This window comes from Lycorma delicatula, chromosome 2, assembly GCF_047948215.1.
Source record: "Lycorma delicatula isolate Av1 chromosome 2, ASM4794821v1, whole genome shotgun sequence".
In the NCBI taxonomy this organism is placed as follows: domain Eukaryota; kingdom Metazoa; phylum Arthropoda; class Insecta; order Hemiptera; family Fulgoridae; genus Lycorma; species Lycorma delicatula.
Window position 1 is genome coordinate 232,329,229 of NC_134456.1, and position 22,302 is coordinate 232,351,530.

At 32.4% G+C, this 22,302-nt stretch overlaps 3 protein-coding genes across 6 annotated transcripts in view; 2 read left to right on the plus strand and 1 right to left on the minus strand.

The window, feature by feature from the left end:
- The window catches only part of LOC142319739 (uncharacterized), a 267,119-nt gene extending 256,037 nt beyond the window's left edge, over positions 1–11,082 (minus strand). For 2 of the 3 annotated variants that reach the window (XM_075357358.1, XM_075357359.1), the window contains exon 1: positions 10,840–11,081. In XM_075357358.1, coding sequence (XP_075213473.1) covers positions 10,840–10,844 — 5 coding nt within the window. In that variant the 5' untranslated portion in view covers positions 10,845–11,081. Of the gene's footprint in view, positions 1–10,839 lie in introns of all 3 variants that reach the window. The other variant, XM_075357356.1, reaches the window with a different exon arrangement.
- A 483-nt stretch (positions 11,083–11,565) lies between these two features.
- Positions 11,566–12,228, plus strand: LOC142319741 (mitochondrial inner membrane protease subunit 2). Its single transcript, XM_075357362.1, has one exon. It carries the CDS (start codon positions 11,737–11,739, stop codon positions 12,226–12,228), a length of 492 nt encoding a protein of 163 aa, XP_075213477.1. The 5' UTR covers positions 11,566–11,736.
- Positions 12,229–12,247: 19 nt separating this feature from the next.
- The window catches only part of LOC142319740 (KICSTOR complex protein ITFG2-like), a 32,473-nt gene continuing 22,418 nt past the window's right edge, over positions 12,248–22,302 (plus strand). For both annotated transcript variants that reach the window (XM_075357360.1, XM_075357361.1), the window contains exon 1: positions 12,248–12,622. In XM_075357360.1, coding sequence (XP_075213475.1) covers positions 12,248–12,622 — 375 coding nt within the window. The remainder of the gene's footprint in view (positions 12,623–22,302) is intronic.

Genomic DNA, 22,302 nt, shown 5'->3' on the forward strand with positions numbered 1-22,302 from the left:
ATAATAGTTCTCAAATACATCGAAAATGTTCGCACTACAACATTTCTTGAACGGTATTTTAATCAAGTTATCCCGTATTTATGACAAAGCCGCAAAAATCCACTGAAACATCTATAATAGTAACAGTTTCTTAATTTCATCATACGATGTAGTCTCGTGTATCGTGTGGGCCATCCGGTTTGTTTAACGTTTACAGAGTTCGTTTTTAAACGGTCGGTTTTGGCAGATACCTACAGGTTGAAGAATAATTGTCGTTCCACCAGGACCTTACTACGCTTCAAGATGTGACAGGTATTCGTGTGTTCGATCGTATGACCTGATCATATCAGGTCTAAATATCGCATGAATCGGGTCAACGTACGACCTGATCACATAACCGGTCGTATGACCTAAACTGTCGTTATTCGTACAAGGTTTTCCTTCGTAATAAAGCGCCTGGTCGACGCTCCCAGAAGCCTTTAATCCTATCCAGTATCAATTCATTATTCATCCATCCCTTTTCTTGAGCTCGTACGACAATATCCGGTGGAAATTTTCACATCTCGGTAGATGTTTTTTCTTTAATTACACACGGAGATAATTATTTCCCCATTTGTACCGTAAGCCTCACCGAACGAAGTTGTTTTTGCAACCGGCAGTTCATATCTAAACACGCTGCACCTACTTTCAACGGTTATTGTGGATGGCATTTCGAAAGTCACGGGTGTCTGATCCGCATTTTGTTTTTTCTGCGTTTTTAAGGAATAATTGTTCCTTTATTGTAAATTTATGACATCATTGTTGGCTTCTGATAGCCGTTGTGCTACTCATCCTTCGAGTAGAAAAACTGTCTCGGCAAATAAATCGGCGTGATATTTAATTCAACGGCTAGTTCTAGGGCTTTCGTCCGACACATTTCTGTAGAAATAACGTAACCAAACCGACTACCTTAAATATACCGCGCTGCAAGGTTTTCTTCTATTTCCAGATATTTCGCGTTTTTCCGCAGAAATCCTTTCTTGTTTTTATTGGCTACGAGAAATAATTTTCTTTCTTTCGCCACTCACGAATGCAGGACTCTACTATATTAAATTTTCTATGTAGCACGATTTCTATGCTCCTTGGAGTAAGCAATAACTTGTAAATTTTCTGCAACGTCGAATGAACTTAGTCTTTTTTTGCTCTCATTCTGTAGTACAACCGTACACGAACGTTTACTTACTGAACGTCACAAAGTAAATTAATAATAAAGAACTACACAAAATTATCAATAAAAATGTTTTCGTATTAAATAATAAAAGCCTATATGTGAGAAAATGCAAAGACAGCTTCCGATAAGTATAACCCACCGGGTTGGTCTAGTGGTGAACGCGTCTTCCCAAATCAGCTGATTTGGAAAGCCGAGAGTTCCAGCGTTCAAGTCCTAGTAAAGCCAGTTATTTTTACACGGATTTGAATACTAGATCGTGGATACCGGTGTTCTTTGGCGGTTGGGTTTTCATTTAACCACACATCTCAGGAATAGTCGAACTGAGAATGTACAAGACTACACTTCATTTACACTCATACATATCATCCTCTGAAGTATTATCTAAACGGTAGTTACCGGAGGCTAAACAGGAAAAGAGAGAGCTTCCGATAAGTATGGCGCCATGTTGTAGATAATAGCCTAATTTCTAATCGGCAATTGCCCAAAGGCAAGTTTTTTGTTTTATCTAAATCATTTTTTTCACTAGATGTTGGTTTTTAGCCAAAACAAAGCAGTTTGTATTACAATTCTGAATGGACTGATTTATATATATATATATAACTAGCTCTACCCGCCACGCTTCGCTGTGGCACATTGTGGTTGCATGGATGATAAATGAGAAACAAAACAAAGCATACGTTTCATAGAAGTTTAATTTTGCAATACTTGTGGATATACAATACTTTTTATTTTTCCACTGTCTGCGTAAATATAATAAAGGCTATCTGATTTGCCGACTCGGGAACACGCAACATACAGTAGTCCATGTGAGAAGCAATCCGCATGTAAATCTAAACCCACAATTCTAAAGACTGACCTTGAGCTTTATTGATTGTGATTGCAAATGCCAATCGAATTGGGAATTGCTATCTTTTAAATTAAAATGGTGCATCGGTCGGGATCATGGGTATTCGAGGAATGAGAACATCTTCACCTTTGAAAGGCCCCGTTAAAATCGTTGCTTCCACTACGTTATTCATCAATTTTTTAACTGCAAGTCGCGTGCTGTTGCAGAGTTTTGGCTGATTAATATTCCGCAACAGGATAATTGTCATTTTTTGATCGAACCGTTGCTAGAATCAATCTAATGAGGAATGTTTTCCCAGTTCCTCCTGGCGCATCCAAGAAGAAGGTCCCCCCAACTCTGTCATTTATCATTTGCATTATGCGATCATAAATGCCTTTCTGTTCACGCGTTAATTTGGGAATGTTTGATCGGACATATGACTGAAGATCACCGATGTTGTAACTCTGTTCACGGCGTAAATCTACATCAAATGAAGCAATCGCAGTTCGGGTGGGTGCTGGCATTTCCAATTGACTAAGAACTTTATTTGCAATAGCTAAGCACTTGTCTTCAATATTTATCGATGTTTCGTTGTAAATGCCTTCTGTAAATTCCATGGTCATATTGGTATTTTCTAGGCGTACTCTATGTAAAATATTCTCTATGTAAAATATCAGCCATTTGCGATCGATATCTTTCCCATAACTCTCTGGGAGATGAAGGGAAGCATGCGGTCTTTATAATTGCGAATAATGCGCGAATTTGGTTTGGATGTGCAGTGTTGTACGCGTCATTAATACATATATCCCACTGTTGGTCGTTTTCTAATAAATTCAGAGCTTAGTGAAAGGCGCAGCTCAATCACGACACGATCACACAAAAGTACCTCGATTAAAGTGAATATTTAATTCAGATTGTATAATAATCTGAATCAGATGCAAGTGGATACGTTTTTTTTTTTTTGTTAATAAACAATGTAATTGGGAACAGGTATTGTTTCACATGCGACTGCGGTTGTAGCTAGTATGGCGAGTGTTCCCCTCGCTTCCGGCAGATGGCGCGGTCACTGGTACACAACTGACCGTTAAAAAAACTGTTTTCTCGCGGTCGCGGGTATGTGACTGATGCGAAAAATAGATAAAAACAATCTTTGATGCGGGTTATATATCGTGCTAAAATTTGAGCTCAATCGGTGCAGAACATTTTGAGTTTTTGAAGCGTACACACGAACTTAACATTTTTATATATAAAGATTTGTGGGCTGCGAAAAAAGCCCTGAAGTCGTGCGAAAAACACATCATTTTAAATGCTTACAAAAGCAGAGTAATGCTTACAAATTACAGAATAATCAAACGGCATTGATTTCAGATGTTAATAAATTGCTAACGTAAGTAGAAGTTGTGCTGCTTCAGTGCACAACGTGATGCGAAAAAACACATCATTTTAAATGCTTACAAAAGCAGAGTAATGCTTACAAATTACAGAATAGTCAAACGGCATTGATTTCAAATGTTAATAAATTGCTAACGTAAGTAGAAGTTGTGCTGCTTCAGTGCACAACGTGATTCTCGAGTATGAATCTACTAATGAATTACAGTCTCCAAAGAAAACAAAACCTCGCAGGTCCATTGAGAAAAAGGTGAGATTTTGATAAAAACGCGATTCGTAAAAAAATTACACAAATTTGAATCATTTAGAAATAGTTTAGCGGTGTATTATGTCCTTTGGAAGAGAATTTCGGTTATTGTCTTCGACAACGCTTCTTATCATTAAACGAAAAGAATTCCAGCCGTGTTATAGAAAAACAATGATATCAAAATGTGGCTTAGCTCAAAAGGAATAATTTTTGAAGAGGTTTAAGTTAATGTTCAATCATTGCAAAGGGTTTCGCGTATTAAAAGTAATTATAGTCCGTATAAAATTGGTTTGACACACAACGCCATATTGGTAAGTCGTGTTTTTATTCGGCTCCTAACGAATATGTTTGCCGGCCTCCGTGGCACGCGTGGTAACGTCTCGGACTTTAATCCGGTAGTCGGTCAGGCATGGCATTTTCATACGCTATAAATCATTCATATCATCATCTGAAGCAATGCATAACGGTGGTTTCGGAGGTTAGAAAAAACAAATACTTAGTTGCGTGGTTTCATTACTATTTGTGAATTTTGTTCTTTGCTTTTACATAGCAAACAACGCTAAATGACCAAAAAACGATTGTTTGGTCATATATATGTAAAAAAATAACCTAACAAAGGATTTTTTGGTCATTATGTAGGGATATTATTTTCTGTGTATTTGGTTATTTCGACTTTTTTTGATTGCATAGTCTTAAGTCTATCTGGGCTATAAGAAAGTTGGGTGTTTTAATTTATTTACTGTAAGTCATCCTTCTTGGTGGCTTTTCTTTTTGTTTTGTTGTTTTTTTTTTTTAATAAAATACAGATGGTTTAGCTGTTAAATATAATTCAAAGAAATTTGTTACTTAATCAGTTGTGATTTTGTTTACATTGGAAACGGCCATACGGGTTCTTTGTGATTGGTCGTTGTGTTTGACAGCGGCCATCTTGCATTGATCTGATTGGTTTTCCTTTGTTTACATTTCCATCAGATTTATTAGCCCCTTTATTTATTAAAAACTGTACAAATTAAAAATAGATATATAGATTTATTAAAAATAGATGAAAACAATCTTTGATGCTGGTTATATATCGTGCAAAAATTTTTTTTTTATCGTGTTTCTGTTTTTTAAAATAAAATACAGATGTTTTAGCTGTTAAATATAATTCAAAGAAATTTGGTCGTTGTGTTTGACAGCGGCCATCTTGCATTGATCTGATTGGTTTTCCTTTGTTTACATTTCCAAATTAAAAATAGATAGATAGATTTATTAAAAATTGATGAAAACAATCTTTCATGCGGGTTATATATCGTGCTAAAATTTGAGCTCAATCGGTGCAGAACATTTTGAGTTTTTGAAGCCGTACACAAACGAACTTAACATTTTTATATATATAAATGATTACATCGTCATCAATATAAACCTTAAAATCCATGAACGACGCACATCTTATTTTTGTAGCCGTCACTCGGACATAATGGTGTGCGTGGTACGCGGTTAATAAATTATTTGTTTATAAAGGGATTAGCCGCACTAATCATTTCCACTGAGGTTAAGTAAACAGCCCGCCAATAACTGAAAGAACGTTTGTTTAAATCGGTTCCAAACCTAAGGTGAATGGACTTCGTAACGCACAATATAGCAAGAAGAGAAGCGCCTGACTGTATCCCAGCTTCACATGTAACGATTCTTCACTTCCATCTGATAAAAAAAGTAATACGTAAAGAAAATAAACACGTTTCATTAATTAAGATTTCCTTTCGGAAAACGATATCGCCTTTTACACGACAAGATTTTAAAAATAAATTATTCATTTCTATAGGCCAATTTTAACCGATAAATGAGATGAACGTGAATTATCGGTTCGGCACACCCAAAACAGACGAATAAAACTTTAATTTAAACAAGTACCGTGTGTTAAATAATAAGTATTCACTAAATTTTATTATTTTTAAAATGAACAGACACAAAACGGGCGATTAATAAAATTATCGAAACAATTTAGATAATAAATCGAATAATAATTTAACATGTTATTAAAGTTTTAAACGACCTGATTCTAGTTGATAATCTTAACTCGTTTTTTTTGCGTTAAATGTTTGTTACTAAACAAAAGTCGCACGTCAATTTTATTAAATCAGTAAGATTTCTATATTGTTTTAAAATCTAAATAAACTGATCCTGTGGGAGTCTCTGTATGTTTTCTCACCCTCTCTCCCTGTCGGGTGTATGTATATAATCGTATTTACACAAAGGCGTTATACAAAGACCGATACACTTTTCATTACAAAAGCTCTTTGAACAAAAGTAAAATATCGTTTTTCCTTCTATTCTTTATTGAAATTCTTTTAAAAATTTCCGAACGCAGTAAAATTCAAAACGTTTATTTATTTTAAAAAATTGTTAATTTACAACTAAATACAAAGAAGAAACGAGTAGAATATGATTTTTCGAATTATAGGAGCCTAACATATTAAGACGTACATACCTAAACCATATTAAAACAGATAAAAATTAATAAACCTTAATAGTACACATTTTTATCTGAAATACATATTTGAATCCGAATATAACACACACGCGCGCGCGCGTTTACAACTATTTAATTCACATATTAACGTCTATTATGGACGTAAACGCTCCTAAATGCTGATAAGAGATACTTTCCATATTGCTAACAAAAACGCAAACAAATAACACCAGCCAACTATAATCCCTTTAAGTAGAAAACTGAATTAAAAAAACGCGAACATGTTTAACAAAAAAATAAAATGGTCCGCGTATCTGTATCACGATGAAATTCCCGCACAATAAAACTTTACGATCGCAATTATACCATATTATTTTTTTAAATACTTTTTAATACCTTAAAAGACTAAACGAGAAAAAACTTTTCTATGCTGCACAACAATATATATAGTTAGATAAACTATTTTACGTGAAAAAAGTTATATAGAAACATTTTATAAACTTTCTATTTTTTTTCTAAAAAAAAAAAAAAAAAAAAAAAAAAAACAATAAAAAAAAATACACTAACATTCAAATTAATCGAATTTCGTGTTCAAAAAGAAAAACTGCTTATTAGTAACAAATACAATCGATTCTCCACCAATCACAGCATTACCAAAATTTAGAATAATTTAATTAAATAAGCGTCTAAACGTTTCTTCAAGCTAATTAATTCAAAACCACATTACCATGAACAAGAATAAACGAATGAATTGCATAGGGAAACGTACAAAAAAAAAATTAACTAACAATAACTGTAAAAAAAAAGTTGATCTATCGTAAATAAAGTAGTTCACAATTATGACTAAATACCGACCAACAAAAAATTAAATTTCACGGTGTCCACACGGTAGACGATCCTCCGGGTCCAAGCCGGTGAAAAGGCTTCAATAATGTGGGCACCGGTGGATGCGCTTGCTTTATATCGATCAAATTAGTCGACAAACTTTTACAAAAAGTATTAAAAAAGAAACTAATCTGAAAACAGAAAGAATAATGTTTTTCAACCGTTTTAAATTTCAGCTTTTGAAATCGTTTAATTTCTGAATTCTGAGACGGTTTCTAAAAGTGAAAATTTATACAGGGGTTGAAAAAATATTACATGATTTTCATTCTTTGTCCACAACTTTAATAAATATATTAGTGCGACTATAACATCAATAACCACTGATGTAGATTGAATCTAGGATCTATATCCGTTGATTTGCGGGAAACGCTAATCAAATAAAAGGATTCATGATCGGTACAAAAATTTGAACTAATTCGTTGAATCTGTAATATCTCTCCTTGCTATAATTCTTTTCAACTCTTTTCCGCTGTATATAACTATACTATTTGTACTAACTATTAATGTATTATACGCAATCGTTTTATCAGTGAAAATAAGGTTAAATGAAAATAAAAGCTTCTTTAGTTACACCTTCTGAAGTCCTTTTAGTCCTAGAAAATACTTATTGTTATCGGAGTATTGAGGTATTACTTTAATTTGACAAAAATGAAAATGTAACGAAGCAGAACGTATAATTCCCTTGGTTTTTAATTCTACAGGGCAAGTTAAAATAACACTTTCACTAACAGCGTAAGAATTAGGCTACCGACGAACAACGTACATTTAAACGCATCTATGAGACAAGCCAACTAGAATGTGCAATGTCACACAGTAAAAGAAAATATCTTAACTCTTTCATCATTCTTCACACAGTACAATAAAATTCTGTTTATATTTCTTCTTTTTTTTTGCAAGCGATCTGCGTATTCAAGCAGTGGGCCGATATATACATGTCGCTTAATGGCAAGATGGTACAGAATAAACACAGGCTGCTGTTCAACACATGTTTACAAAAATGCATGATAACAAATTTCTACTCATTTCCTCTCCCTTATGTATATAATAGTTATTCAGCCTGATAGTTTCATGTATTACTGGCTATACATCAATATTATTTATTTATTTATTTGTACACCAGGCTGACGCCTTATAACAGCTGCTGATGGATGAGAATTAATTTTGTATTTTTAACAACTATTAGAAATACACAACAAACAATGGTTAAAAGAATCTTAATGCCGTAAATCATATACTTCCTTAGTTGGTTTCATAATAAATACAACAAAAGTATTTTACTATTCTGTTTAATCACCGATATGCTGAAAATTTTTGATAATTTTCTTAATAGAGAACAATTTTATTTTTATGGAACCATCTTTTTTAAACAAGTTAATCATGTAGTCTACAAAAGACTCAAACTAAACAACTTAGTATCATGAAATAAACAAACTTTTTTTTTATAACTGTATGAATACTGATTTCAGTAGACAGGAAAAGGTTGCATGAAAAAAAATACAAATTATTTATGTAATTCATATTTCATGATGAAAATTTCACCTGTTTTCAAAAAAAAACAAAACATAGAGGCCATGGCCTATAAATGGTTATGTTAAAATAAAATTTTACAAATATGAATCTCATCTTTAATGAAAGTTCTAAAACTTATTATTGCTTTATAACTTTTTTAAACTACTAAAAGTTATTTATCAAAAAGAACAAATTAAGCCTCTTCAACACAATGTTTAAAGAACAAGAACAGAATCTCCATTTTCTGTTGTTGCTTAATTCCCATAAATTACAAGACATTTTGTAAAAAAACACCCACACAAATCATATTAAAAGTGATGTTACAGTAATTTATATTAACAAAGTATATAATTATTATAGATACAAAAAACAGATCGAACTACATGCACTTTAAAAATTTATAGATTTTGTCTTAGTAAAACACTTAGGCGCTTTAAGGCCTCTACTGTATGAAATGAGACAAACACAACTAATTAAATTCAAAACTTAGTTTCTGGAGTGATGGTTCCAGCACCATGCCCGATCACCTTTAGTTGCCACAATGAAAATGTATAATTTATTAGAATAAATAAACACAGTACCACTTCCAGTTACATTATCAATCATACTGGCAATATGGTCAGTCAGTGAGAAATAATTTTTTAAAAATATTGTATATGCTCATATTTCTTTCTTTATTAACTTTGTTGAGAATCTCCCAATAATGATTTATGGCTTCTATAATATATCACCAAAGGCTTTGTCCTCAAACAGACTACTTTTTATAATAAAAATTAAGTGGAACGTTAAACTTTGTAAGTGCACATAAAATTATGCAAAAAAAAAAGATTCTACTCTGAGCAAAATTTTGAAATGCAGGATTCAAGGTGACTTATATCTCCCCTTTACATTGACCACTTGCAACCAAAATTAATGGCATGAATGACTTATTCATTTATGCCATAAATTACCATATATAAGATATAAAATAAAAAATTAGTTTTTGACGCATCTCTTAATGAAAGTTTGAATAATACTAAACACCACATCTTAGCTAACCAAGGATCATTAAATTATACAAAAAAAAACTAACCTCTGAGTAAACTTTTGAAAGACAGGATCCATAAGATCTGTATCTCCCTACGCCTTACCCAAAACTAAATGACGTTAAATTAATGATTTCTATACATGGGACATTCATGCCCATATACAAGAAGTCTTGTTCGGAAATATGTTGACTCAAACTTAGGGCAAAACTAACTAATAAACTGAAAAGTACTAAAATTTAACCTTTATGAGCCTTCCACTTAATACCTATATTTCAACAAAATTCTAAATTCAATACGTACGTAAAGAGCATGAGGCAATTACAATTTTACTATAATACCAGCTCAAACTAATAATATAATATTTAAAAAAATACAGCTATAAATTCACTAGATAAAATCTCCCCTTTGTTCAGGTTAAAGTTATAAGTTTGATAGTTATGACTCCTAGCATATCATAATTATGTGTGTGTGGTGGAGGTAAACATGTCTTTTCCATCTAAATAAAACACATGTCTTTTCTATCTAAATAAAAAATTGTTAGGTTTTAAGTGAAATTAAAATCATTTATCATAACTGCATTAAACTTCTTTCATTGATTAAAAACGACTACAATAAATCATTTAACTGTGGCAAATTTACAATATTTAATAGTTGAAAATATAAAACTAAATTTAAAATAATATAACTCATTCATTTTTTGAATAAATTTAAAATCAATTCATTTTTAGAATCACCACCACAGAAATCGAAATCATACCCGAAAGTGAACAAAATTTTACAACAGTAAACAAAAACAAACAAGTAAAATCAATAAAACATATTATTCACCTTAAATCACAATAATATGCAGTAGAAAAGCAACGGTCATAATTATAAGTATACAGAATACTAAACCTTTTTGAATACTAAACTTTTACATTGTTATATTTCATAAAAAATCTAATAAGCGGCCGATCCGCTTATTCTTTAAAAACAATTACTACCGGTGTAAACGCCAACTAAGCGTATAATCAGTTATATTACATTATATACGACAATAAATTAAAATTAATAATGATAGTTAACTTTTCAACAGCACGGAAGACCAAAATGACTTACCTACCACCCCTTTCACCTAAGCTCACCCCTACGCCTTAATAAAACCAGTAAGCAAAAACATACTTCAATAAAGTACCAAGTTACAAAAAAAAAGTGGTTTAACTGAAAAAAATCACAGAATTTCATACTTAGCAAACTTTAATCAAGCGGCATGTATAACAAAACAGCCCCTTCATCTACATAAAATTCTTCAGAAGAAAAACAAAACCAACTTACGTCATGTTTAATCCAAGTTTGCGTTTTCAATAAAGTATATCCACTCAAAAGCGAACACTCATTGTCCACTGTAACAATTTACAACTTAAGTCAAAAATATTAACATAACTTAGTATCAATACACCACCAACCCATCACCACACGACAAAACCCAACGCCATCTTAACCAGACGTCAAATGAATACCATTGCTACCAACAAAGGCGTTCAGAAGTGAACTGTGCGTTTTCATCATCGTTTATGTTGATCGTACTTTCTGAGTGCTAGGCCTGCCCTCCCAATCACTAAATTTAGACTTAACATGTAAACAAAGAAATTAAAAATTTATGCTTAAAAAAAAGATCAGAATCTAACAAGGAATCATATTTATAGATAAAGAGGGTTAACTATGACAAAAAGAAATTATTTCACTCGCGTTAATTTCTTTTTGTTCTTGAAGAATATACACATTAATTACTAAAAATACATTTATTTAATTAGATTAACCTGTTTAATAGTTGAAAAATACGTTTTCATGATCAAAATTTACAGTATTTCTTAACTCTAAAAACATTTACTTAAAAACTTCTTGATAATGTATACATTTTTTTATAAAAGTAATTATTGTTATAAATAATATTAATTAACTTGTAATCAGTTACCAAAGTCACAGTTATAAATACACGACAATATAATTCTTTATGTTGGCTAACTTGGAATTCTGCTATCTCTGTTTTAAACCCCTTGCAATGTGTAGTTGTTAGGTTAATTCATGTTTTTTCTTGTATCGGTTTAAGTTATTCGTTAATAAATGTTGTTATTGATAGAAATTGTATTGTAGAATTAAAATCTGATTGTGAAAATAATACTAAATTTTTGTAAGTTTCAAATTTATGCGTTATATTTCAAATAACTGTCCATGAAAAGTTTTTTTAAATCAATTATTATTGGGCTTCCTATAGGAATAACTATCATAGATGTTTTCGGTTATATTGCAAGAGTAGATGGCATTTCCATGCAGCCATCATTAAATCCAGGCTCGGTTACCGATTACGTTTTTTTAAATAGGTGGTATGTTCGATTTTATGATGTTTCTCATGGTGATATAGTATCGTTATTTTCTCCTAAAGATCCTGATTTGACTCTTATAAAAAGGATTGTAGGATTAGAAGGAGATATTATTAATACAGTTGGATACAAGAAACCTTTTGTAAGAGTTCCAGAAGGGCACTGTTGGGTTGAAGGAGACCATATTGGTCATTCGTTAGATTCTAACTTTTTTGGGCCGGTGTCACTAGCTCTTATAACTGCTAAAGCATCAGCTATTGTTTGGCCACCCCAAAGGTGGCAGTATCTTGAATCAGAAATTCCAGATAATAGAAGACCCCTGAATATGAAAATAGAAGAATAAGTATATTTGTATTACAAACATGCGTGCAGTACGTTTTGTAGAAAGATTAGAATTTGATTTTACTGGAAACATATTTGGAAATGCCATCAAATTAGGGGATGTTGATAATGATGGTCAGCCAGAATTGATTGTTGGAAATTCAGTGGGTGATTTAGCTGTATTTAAAGGAGAAGTATGTTGGCAAAAGATTACTGGTTTAGGAATGATAACTGCTGTTGGAGTTGGAGATGTGATGAACTGTGGCAGTAATGCTTTAGTTGTGATTTGTGGAGATGGTTGGTGCCACATATTTCTTTGTCTCCAGTCTAAGACAGAAGAGTCTGAAAATTCAGTACCTCAAGCTCAAGGAAAATTACAACCAGTTCATGTGCAGAGAATTCCAGCAAACACAAAGGTTTGACTTATTGATTTTTATTATTTTTAACTATAAAATGAAATGCTGTTTTAAAATGTTATTGCTATCTTCAAATATTTTTATTGGTCTTTGGAATTTATTTAATTACTTATAAATGTTTAATGTAATTGTGCACTGATGCCTTAAAGAATATCTTTTCCAGCTTTATAGCAGTAGTATAGGATAGGGTAATTTTTATCTAGTCATGTGAAATAATCATTACTATGTGTAATCTATTAATTTTAAATCTTATGCTTATTATTAGAATGTAGATTTGTGAAAATATTATACAACGAGTTTAAAACTGTTGTGACTGTTTCAAATCATTTTGTATTACTGTAGTTATTTAGATGCATTGTTTATGTTCATTTCGATTTATTTAAGAATCTTTATACTTCAAAATTGCAATTTAATAATTGCTTCCAATTACCTTTTAAGTATAATTTTATGTTGAAAGTGGTATAATCACTACTTTGCGTTGGTGTTAGTTTAAATAATCAATCAAGTAAACTTAAATAGTTTCCCATTTAATATACAAATTGAATGTGTAACATTATATGATGCTTAGATGTCAGTCCATGTATAAATTGATTCATTACCTTGAATCGGAAGAAAATTTTGATTTGATGCTAATAAGATACCTAATCGGTTGCAGATTTTTTCTTAAAGGAGTATCAACCTGCTTCATTCTGTATCTTCAGTTTTCAATTAATTTTGAATGATTAAGGTTCGCTTAGTTTACATCCCAAAAAATCAACAATCTTGGGTAAAGCAATCCACCTGATACCCTTCCACCTCAGGATCAATATAATACTAATCAGTGATTTTGAGATTTTAATTGTTGACCAGTTTATGCTTCAATTGCCACCCAAAAAAAGCACGAACAGCCTTCCTAAAGGAACAATCTCAGCTATCTCCAATATTATGTGGATATATAAGTAACCGTTTGAGAAATTTACACAGACAGGCCTTAATAGGATAAGCTGACTATTTAAGCCTGGCGTGAATTTTGCTGCCATGATTCAAAGTTTACCAGGTTTCTAAAGGTAACTGTAATTAGGTATTAGCGAGCAATTACAAAATAAGTTATTTTTCCTTCTGTCTTGTATTTTTGTGATTGATTATTCATCAAGCATGATGTAGTTATAATACAAAGGCTACTAGGAATGTTTTGTAATACATTGATACACAGGAAGTTAGCGCTTGTTTAGATGGACCTGCCTAGTCACTGTCTCAGTGTCATTTGATTTTTTGTTGTATTAATGAAAAGAAGTAGTGATGTCATCACGGTCAAAAACTGAATGCCAGTCAATTTTGTGCTACAATTTTCCACATGGGTTAAGTGTTTAGAGGAAATAACTCCTGTGCTTGGAGAAAATTGCCCTCATCATACAACAATATTTAGCTGGTACTGAGAGTTTGAGAGGATTTTTTTTTGTCTTCAGGATGCTCCAAAGTCATGTCGACCATCTTCCCCATTTGTGACTGAGGAAAATGTTTGAGACAGAGTGGAATGTGACTTACCACCAAATAGAGGTAGGCTTGGGCATTAATACACCACCAGTTAGTGCTATTCTGGAAGATCACCTTTACGTTAAAAAGCTTTCTATCATGTGGAGACAATCAGATGGCAAATAGCAGATAGCAGTTGGAGAATCAAGATCAGTAAGGAAAAGAATGGTGGCCGTATTTTTTAGTGTGAGAGGAGTTTTAGAGTGAGTTATGTTAGTCAGAAGTTACAGGGAAGTTGTGTACTGAGGAATGGCTGGGTAAAGTTGTAAAAGCTCTCAAGAAGCTGTGCCCAAACTCAAGGATAGACAAATGGTTTCTTCACCACAATAACGCTGCAGTGCTCTACTCCAAAGTTTGCTCCAATTATTTGGCCAACACTAGAATAAAAATGTCAGAGAAACCTCCCTAGTCTTGAAGTTGCTCCATGTGACTTTTTGTTGTTCCCCCAGGTCCAGAATACATTGAAAGGGAGACATTTTATGAGCAATGATGACCTCCTAAGAGCTTGGGATGATGAGTGTGCCCAGATCAATAAAACATGGCAAGGTTTCGTTGAATACTGATTTCAAAGATGGGAATCTGTATACTGTGTGGTGGAAATTATTTCGAAAAATCTGGTGTGGACCACATGATTTCCTTTTATGCCTATTAAATTACACTTACATTTTTTTTTTTTAAATGAAAAGTACATTTTATTTTATTTTAATTTAATTTTATTTTAATTTTATTTTTAATTTAATTTTATTTTTTTAATAACTTCTAATATTTTTTCGTTTTTTTTTTGTTATTGAATATTGTTTATCATAATTTTTTTTATAGTAAGAAGTTAATAATTATTAATAAATGAATATATTTAAATTAAAAAAAAAGTTAAAAAAATGGAGATGAAGTTAGATTCAAACTGATGTACCTTCCCCTTTTAAGATCCAAATATTTCATTTGGCTATAACTCTGGAACTGATGAAAATTACTACCACTTATGATATATTGTTGAAAAATTCTTAATGAGGGCTTATTACTGCTGTTAAGAAAAAGTCAAAAATCAAAACTTTTTTTGGATTTGCTTTTTTGAACACTTTTGGTTCAGTCGATTGGAATAAAAAGGGGAGGTGCACAAATAGATGTTACAAAACTCCTAAATCCAAAATTTCAATATCCTACGCCTAATCATTTTCGGTTATGCGAGATACGTACATATGTATGAACAGACGTCATGCCGAAACTAATCAGAATGGATTTAGTTAAGGTCAAAATGGATATTCCGTTGAAATCTGTAAACCAAAATTTTTTGTGATCACAATACTTCCTTTATTTCAAACAAGGAATTAAAAATTATAGAAAATAGTCACATTGCAAAACTTCCCTATTGTCCTATGTATTTTTATCATATTTATCTGAAATATGTATATGGTTTTTTTTGTTTTTAAATCAATTCTTTTAAGAATCATTCTCCTCTGTACTATATACAAATATTTTTATTTTATTTTATTAGATCAACCAAAGTACAGAATAAATAAAGTAGGATGACTTACCTTATTCCACTATATATGCAGGAGCGCTTTTGTGATTTACTCATATCATCAGCTCTGCATTGCATATTCATACATTCATCTCAAAATTAGATTACAAATTTCATAAAATATAATAACTTATCAATCATTTATTTATTTATTTAAAATTTAAAACCTTTAATACTTTTATCTGAAGAATTTAAACAATTATTCAGTTAAATTAAAAATTGAAACAAAATTTAAAAATATAAATAATTAATTAAAATTAAATTTTTTAAATTTAACTGTTATATTATTTGATTATATAATTCAGCAGTTTTGTTTCATTGAGAATTTAAACTAAGCTTTTGATGTTTAAAATGTATTTTTTGTTTAGTCTTAAAGAATCCACATTGTTCAGCATGCTTTCCAAGAAATTTTTAATTTATGTTAAAAGAATTATGTTTGGTTTAGTTTTATTTTTATTTTTTAAATCTCCTCATATCAATGTTATCTTATTGTTGGATGACTTTTTAATATGAATTTTATCTATCTTCAGCAATAAAGATTCTTCATAGTCAGATATTTGCATGTATGTTGTATAATTTAGTGGTTGTATGTGACATAAAATGAGACAGGAAAATTTAGCGATTTCCTGTTATCTTAATCAGTGAACCAAATATGCTATTTTATAACTGTATTTTAAGCCCCAGAAATGCAGATGATAAATCACTCCTACAAGAATGGTTCATGTGCAATCTTTTCACCTATCAATGCTATCAGAGAAAGAAGCGCTGAGCAGTTATATTTTTACCTACAGTTGCATTTGACATACTCATAATAATAATATTTTATTATCCATATAAATTTATATTACTCATTTAAGAACATTGTTATGTGTTAGTTTACTCCTAGGTCTCTCAAAGCAATCCATTCTCAGACTCATTCATGAACGAGAACTCCTTATATCACCTTCTACAGTGGCAAGTAACTTGGCAGAATTACTTAATGGAGGAACCCCATTTACAGGCGCCAAGGCAGTGCTGGGCTCGTTAACAAGTTCCGCAAGATGTTATTAAGTGCATATGTGTTCCTACGCACTACCGACTAAACCTCCACCCCTGGCTAACCACCTCTTCTAGAAACCACTTAATGTGGCATTACTTCAGGAAGGGGGAAACACCCACCCACACACACACACACACACAATCGGTCACCATAAGCACCACAGGGAACACCCAAACAAACATGCACTCACCACAAAACGAAACTCAAAAGTCATATACAAACTATACATATACATAACAAACTAAGCCTAAAAGATCAACAACCACGCTCAAAAACACCAAACATGCCAACAGATCAAGGAACAACCAAAACACACACACATCACATGAAACACAATAAAGCTTTATTAAACACATTAAAGTGTCCATGAAACACCCAACAATACTGTCAAAACACAGTATTTACCAAACAGAGACTATCTTTCTTTGATGTAACAGCGAGAAATGTCATTGGGTACTATGAACAAAGTGCCAATGGCTTCGTCGCACCAAAGTGACCCCCAGATGCTCAGGAGACTCCCACGGTGCTCACCCGTGAGCCTGTCCGACCCAGCACCCTCCAATGTCTCCTTCCCTTATGAGACTTCTCTGCAGCATCTAGTTTTGCCATCACCTTCCTAGTGAAATCTTCCACAGCTTTCAAGCTCTCCTCACCTTCCAACAGATCCTTTGCATTTCATTTGGTATGAACGTGCAGTCACAATCCAGCATGTCAAACATTTCCATGCGATCCTGCGTAAAACGTGTGCACCAGAAATATACGTGCTCTGGGGTCTCTTCTTCCTTGCACTCTGGGTAAATATCGGAATGGTCTTAGTTAAACCTATGGAGATATGATCTATAGCCCCCATGGCCCGCCAGGAACTGCGTAAAACTGCCCAGAGAGCCATGCACCCTCTCACACCACCCCTTCCAATCACCCATGAGGCGATGTGTCCACCGACCCCTCATGCTTTGGTATCATCTCTCTAGCCACAATTCCATAAGCTCAACTGTTATTGTCTTAATTGCCAATTTCTTGTCTACGGACTGCAAATCACCCAACTGGCTTATTCTCTTCCATTGGAACAAGTCTATCGGCATACATCCGGCCAGCACCTCGCCGCTAACGACAACACCTATTGTTTATTTATAATAGTCTATTCTCCTCACAAGTTTCCCTTCGGTATGTGGTTAGAAGCAATTATCGTACCAATACTTAAACCTGGTAAAGAAAAAGTAAACTCCCCTTCAAACTTCTGCCCTATCTCTTTGACAAGCGTTTTATGTAAAGTCATGGAGAGAATTGTGAACCATAGGAACTAAAGAGACATGGTACTTAAGAGAGACATGGCTTTCTGTGTCTAGAACAATGCAGTTTCCAACAAGGATGTTCTTCCATTGACCATTTAGTGTCACTGGAAGCAGCTATTCAAAACGCTTTCCTATTCTGCCAGTGCCTGGTTGCTATCTTCTTTGATATCAAGAAGGCGTACAATACGGCCTGGCGACGTGGTATTCTTAACATCCTTAAAGTATGTGGAGTCAAGGGTTGTATGCTTGCATTTATCAGGGGTTTCTTAAATGATCGAATTTTCTGTGTTTGTATTGGAAATTCCGTATCGGATAGCATCACCTTGGAGAATGGAGTTCCTCAAGGAGGTGTATTAAGTACCACCTTGTTTGCTATAGCCATCAACAGTAATACTGAATGTGTGCAACCACCTGTTTCATGTTCATTATTTGTTCATCACTTTGCCATATATATTATGTCCTATTCAACAGCCACAGCAAAGAGACTACTACAGAACACAATATCTTGTCTGGAAGTTTGGTCCAAAAGTATGGGCTTTGCATTTTCACCTGAGTATGAGTGATGTGTAGTCTTTTCTCGGCTGCGGAACCCTTCTATTCCACAAGTTTTTCTCAACTGACAGTTAATTACTATGTCACCTGACATCAAATCTTTAGTTTTATTTTTTATTCTGCTGCAAAAAGCGCATGTAGTCAACCTTCTCTCACCAATTGTGTTATTACATGTGATTTTATCAATTGTGTAAAACTCGCTCTTCAAGTAGTGGCCAGGTGACGGACTGCCACACTGTATAATAAACTCCCGATATATTAAAAATGCTGTGTTGCCATAGGACTCATCTTTCAGAAAACTCTGTTGAGTGGAAGTAGTCCTTAAATTGCGATTAGGCCATATCAGAATTGCACACAGATATCTAATGTCAAAAGTACATGCACCAATATGCATGTGATGCAACTGCTGTTTGACTGTGCGCCACATTGTGGATTGCATTTATTATGCGGCCTTGCATCATAAATTTAAATGCCTGGGCAATGATAAAGATGTTTTGGACAGGTATTTTTTAGAACTATTAGTATTTTACACACTTTTTAATAGTGTTTTCTGTGTTTTTTTACTGCTATATGTTTTATTTTAAATTTCATTTATATTCATTTTTTATTTCATTTCTATTTTCTTCTGTTATCCAAGAAGGAACGTTTTAAACTCCTCTCGAAGTTTGTTAAATATATATATATATATATATATATATATATATATATATATATATATAGTTTGTTTTATTTATTTTTAAGATTTTTATGTGTAATAGTAGTTATATTTAATTTTTTTTTAATGGTATTTTATCTGTGTTAATAGTTGTAAGTTTTAGCTGTTTAATATTTTAGTTTTTAACCTAGGTTTAGTTTATGTTAATAGTCTTCCCAATATCTGAGTTGCAGCCCTTTACATCCCCCTTGGATTTTATTAAATTCTTTTTATTTTTGTTAAATTTTATGTTTTTAGTTTTACACTTATTTTTAATTTTAGTTTATGGCTGTGATAATAGTTTTAAGAGATTTTAGTTGTGATAGTTGTAAGTTTTAGTTTAATTTTCTAGTTTTTAAGGTAGTTCTAGTCTTTTCTCTAGCTATTTATTTTCTTATATAAAATTTTATTCCAGGTGATAACACCAAAGCATTCTTCGCCCACAACCCCCCCCCCCTTAAAAAAAATGTTTGTTTTTTTATTAATTTGCCATATTAAGCTCGAAGCTTGTAAATATTTTCCATTTCATATGAAAAATGTTATGCCTGACAGGGATTTTGTTTGCAATATACATACAGTCTTTTGTTAGATAAACATTAACTACTAAAGTTGTAAAAAATTACAAAAATTATGTTATTCATTATTACATAATCATGTTGATAATTAAATCAAGTTAGCCTATCTCAGAAAGTAATAAAATTATAAAGTACATGATTATTTTTCTTAATTTATTGTAAAATAAAAATTACTTCCTTTTTAATTAAATTAGAATTTATGTATTATTATATTACGTAGAAATATTCTGTACATGTCATAGAGATGAATGCATAACACTGATCAACAATGATTTTGATAAATGAGAGTTAATAACTGATTCTTATAGTATTTTTCATGCGGATTTCAAATATGAAATCAGAGTGCTTCTATCAGGCTTAGTTTTTTTGCAACTACCATTCTTATTTTCAGGTAGTTATCATGCATGAACTCCATAAGCATACCATTTGCAAACATATTACTTATCAACTTAATAGCTTTTGTTTATTTATTACAGTCAATTGTTTTCTTGACATTAGTAATCATGCTTATTATTTACACTAATTAAAATGAACTAGAATGTGACTCATTCTTCCTATTTTCATTTTGCTATAAACATATCAACCACTCATTAATTTTTCCTGTCATTATATTTATTTATAAACTGCCATGCAGACTAGAAAAATATTCTTAATTTCATTCTAGTGCTTATTCTCGTGTGTGTAACATTCAGTTTAGTAGCTGGCTTTCGTATTTGTAGGTATATGTTGTTCAGTAAAGTGAGAGTAGGTTCATTAAATTAGTATGTTTAATGTGTGTTTTTAAACAATATTAGTTATTATAATGCATTAACAATGCCTTGCAGTTGCATTATTCATTCAAACAATTTTTGCTACATCTGTACTGAATGAAGTCTCAGAAAAGAAATATAGCTCCATTGATAAAAAAGTAATGTGAACTATATTTTGGATGTAAATTAGGTGATAAGGACAAATCTTGGGCTCCTCATATTTGCTGTACTTCTTCTGTAACATTGTTGACCGGTTAGCTAAATGGATCTCATTATGCCATTTGCAATTGCAATGGTTTGGAGAGAACCGAAGAATCACACCACAGACTTATTTTTGTGTAATAAAGATATCTGGGATAACAGCCAAAACTAGATGTACTGTTAAATACTCTGATATTCCCTCTGCCATGCAGCCAGTGCCATATAGCCAAGAGCTTCCAATTTCAGTGCCAACAGAAACATGGAACTTAGATGAAGATGAAAATGTCAAATCTTGTGCTGACTTATCAGGCGATGAAGAAAGAGATCCAATTTTTTTAGAAAATAGATTTACTGAACTCCATTTAACTAATCAGTCAGAATTAAATAATGTGGTTCATGATCTAAATTTATCAAAGAATCAAGCAGAAATACTGGCACAAGACTAAATGATGGCATATTTTACAACCAAACACTAAAAAAGTGCTTTCCATGACAGACAGTCAGAATTTGAACATTTCTTCTATCAGTACAAAAACTTAGTGTACTGTAATGATGAGGAATCTTTACTAGTAGCTTTAGGACATATGCACCATCCTGACGTATGGCGACTTTTTATTGTCTCTTTAAAACTTACTTTGAAAGCTGTTCTACTTCACACTGAAAATAAGTACCCATCAATACCATTAGCATATGCTGTTCACATGAAGGAGTCTTATGAAAATATGAAACTTGTATTGAGCAGGATTCAGTATGAGAGATATTAATGGCTAATTTGTGGAGATCTGAAAGTAATAGTGCTTTTACTTGGACTGCCACTTGGATGCACTAAGTTCTGTTGCTTTTTGAGCAAGTGGGACAACAGGGATAGGAAAACCATTACATAAAAGAGCAGTGGCCAAAGGGAGAGGTACTGACTGTAGGAGAGAAGAATGCTAAATAAAGAAAAGTATATTTGTTGGACCACAAATAAGAAAAGTAGTGGGTGATCTAGCATTTGAACAATATTTAAATGCCTAGAAGGTTGCTGCATGGAAATCATTTATAAATGTGGTAACAACTTCCTTGGAAACCATAAGACCAGTAACTACAGAGAAATTGTGAGTGAACTCCTTCAAAATTACTAAAAACTTGGGTGTATCACTCAAAATCCACTTCTTACATTCACATTTGGATTTTTCCCTGACAATCTTGGCGCTATCAATGATGAATGTAGAGGATGCTTTCACCAGAAGATATCTACAATAAAAACATGATACCTGGGAAAATGGAACCCAAAAATGTTAGCTGACTACTGTTAGAATCCAAAGAAGCATGTGTCTACAACAAATCACCGAAGAAAATCCAAAAGAAATAGCTTTTAGATCAGTACAAAGTGCATGTAATGTATTGTGTCATTATGTTCACCATACATTTATTATTTCAAAAGAAACTTCAATTGCAAAAAAACAGCCCAATGGAAAAACTCTATTAACATATATGAAATCAGCATAAAAAATTCTATAAGAATCAGCCATTTGCTCTCATTTAACAAACAAAAAATTTAATTT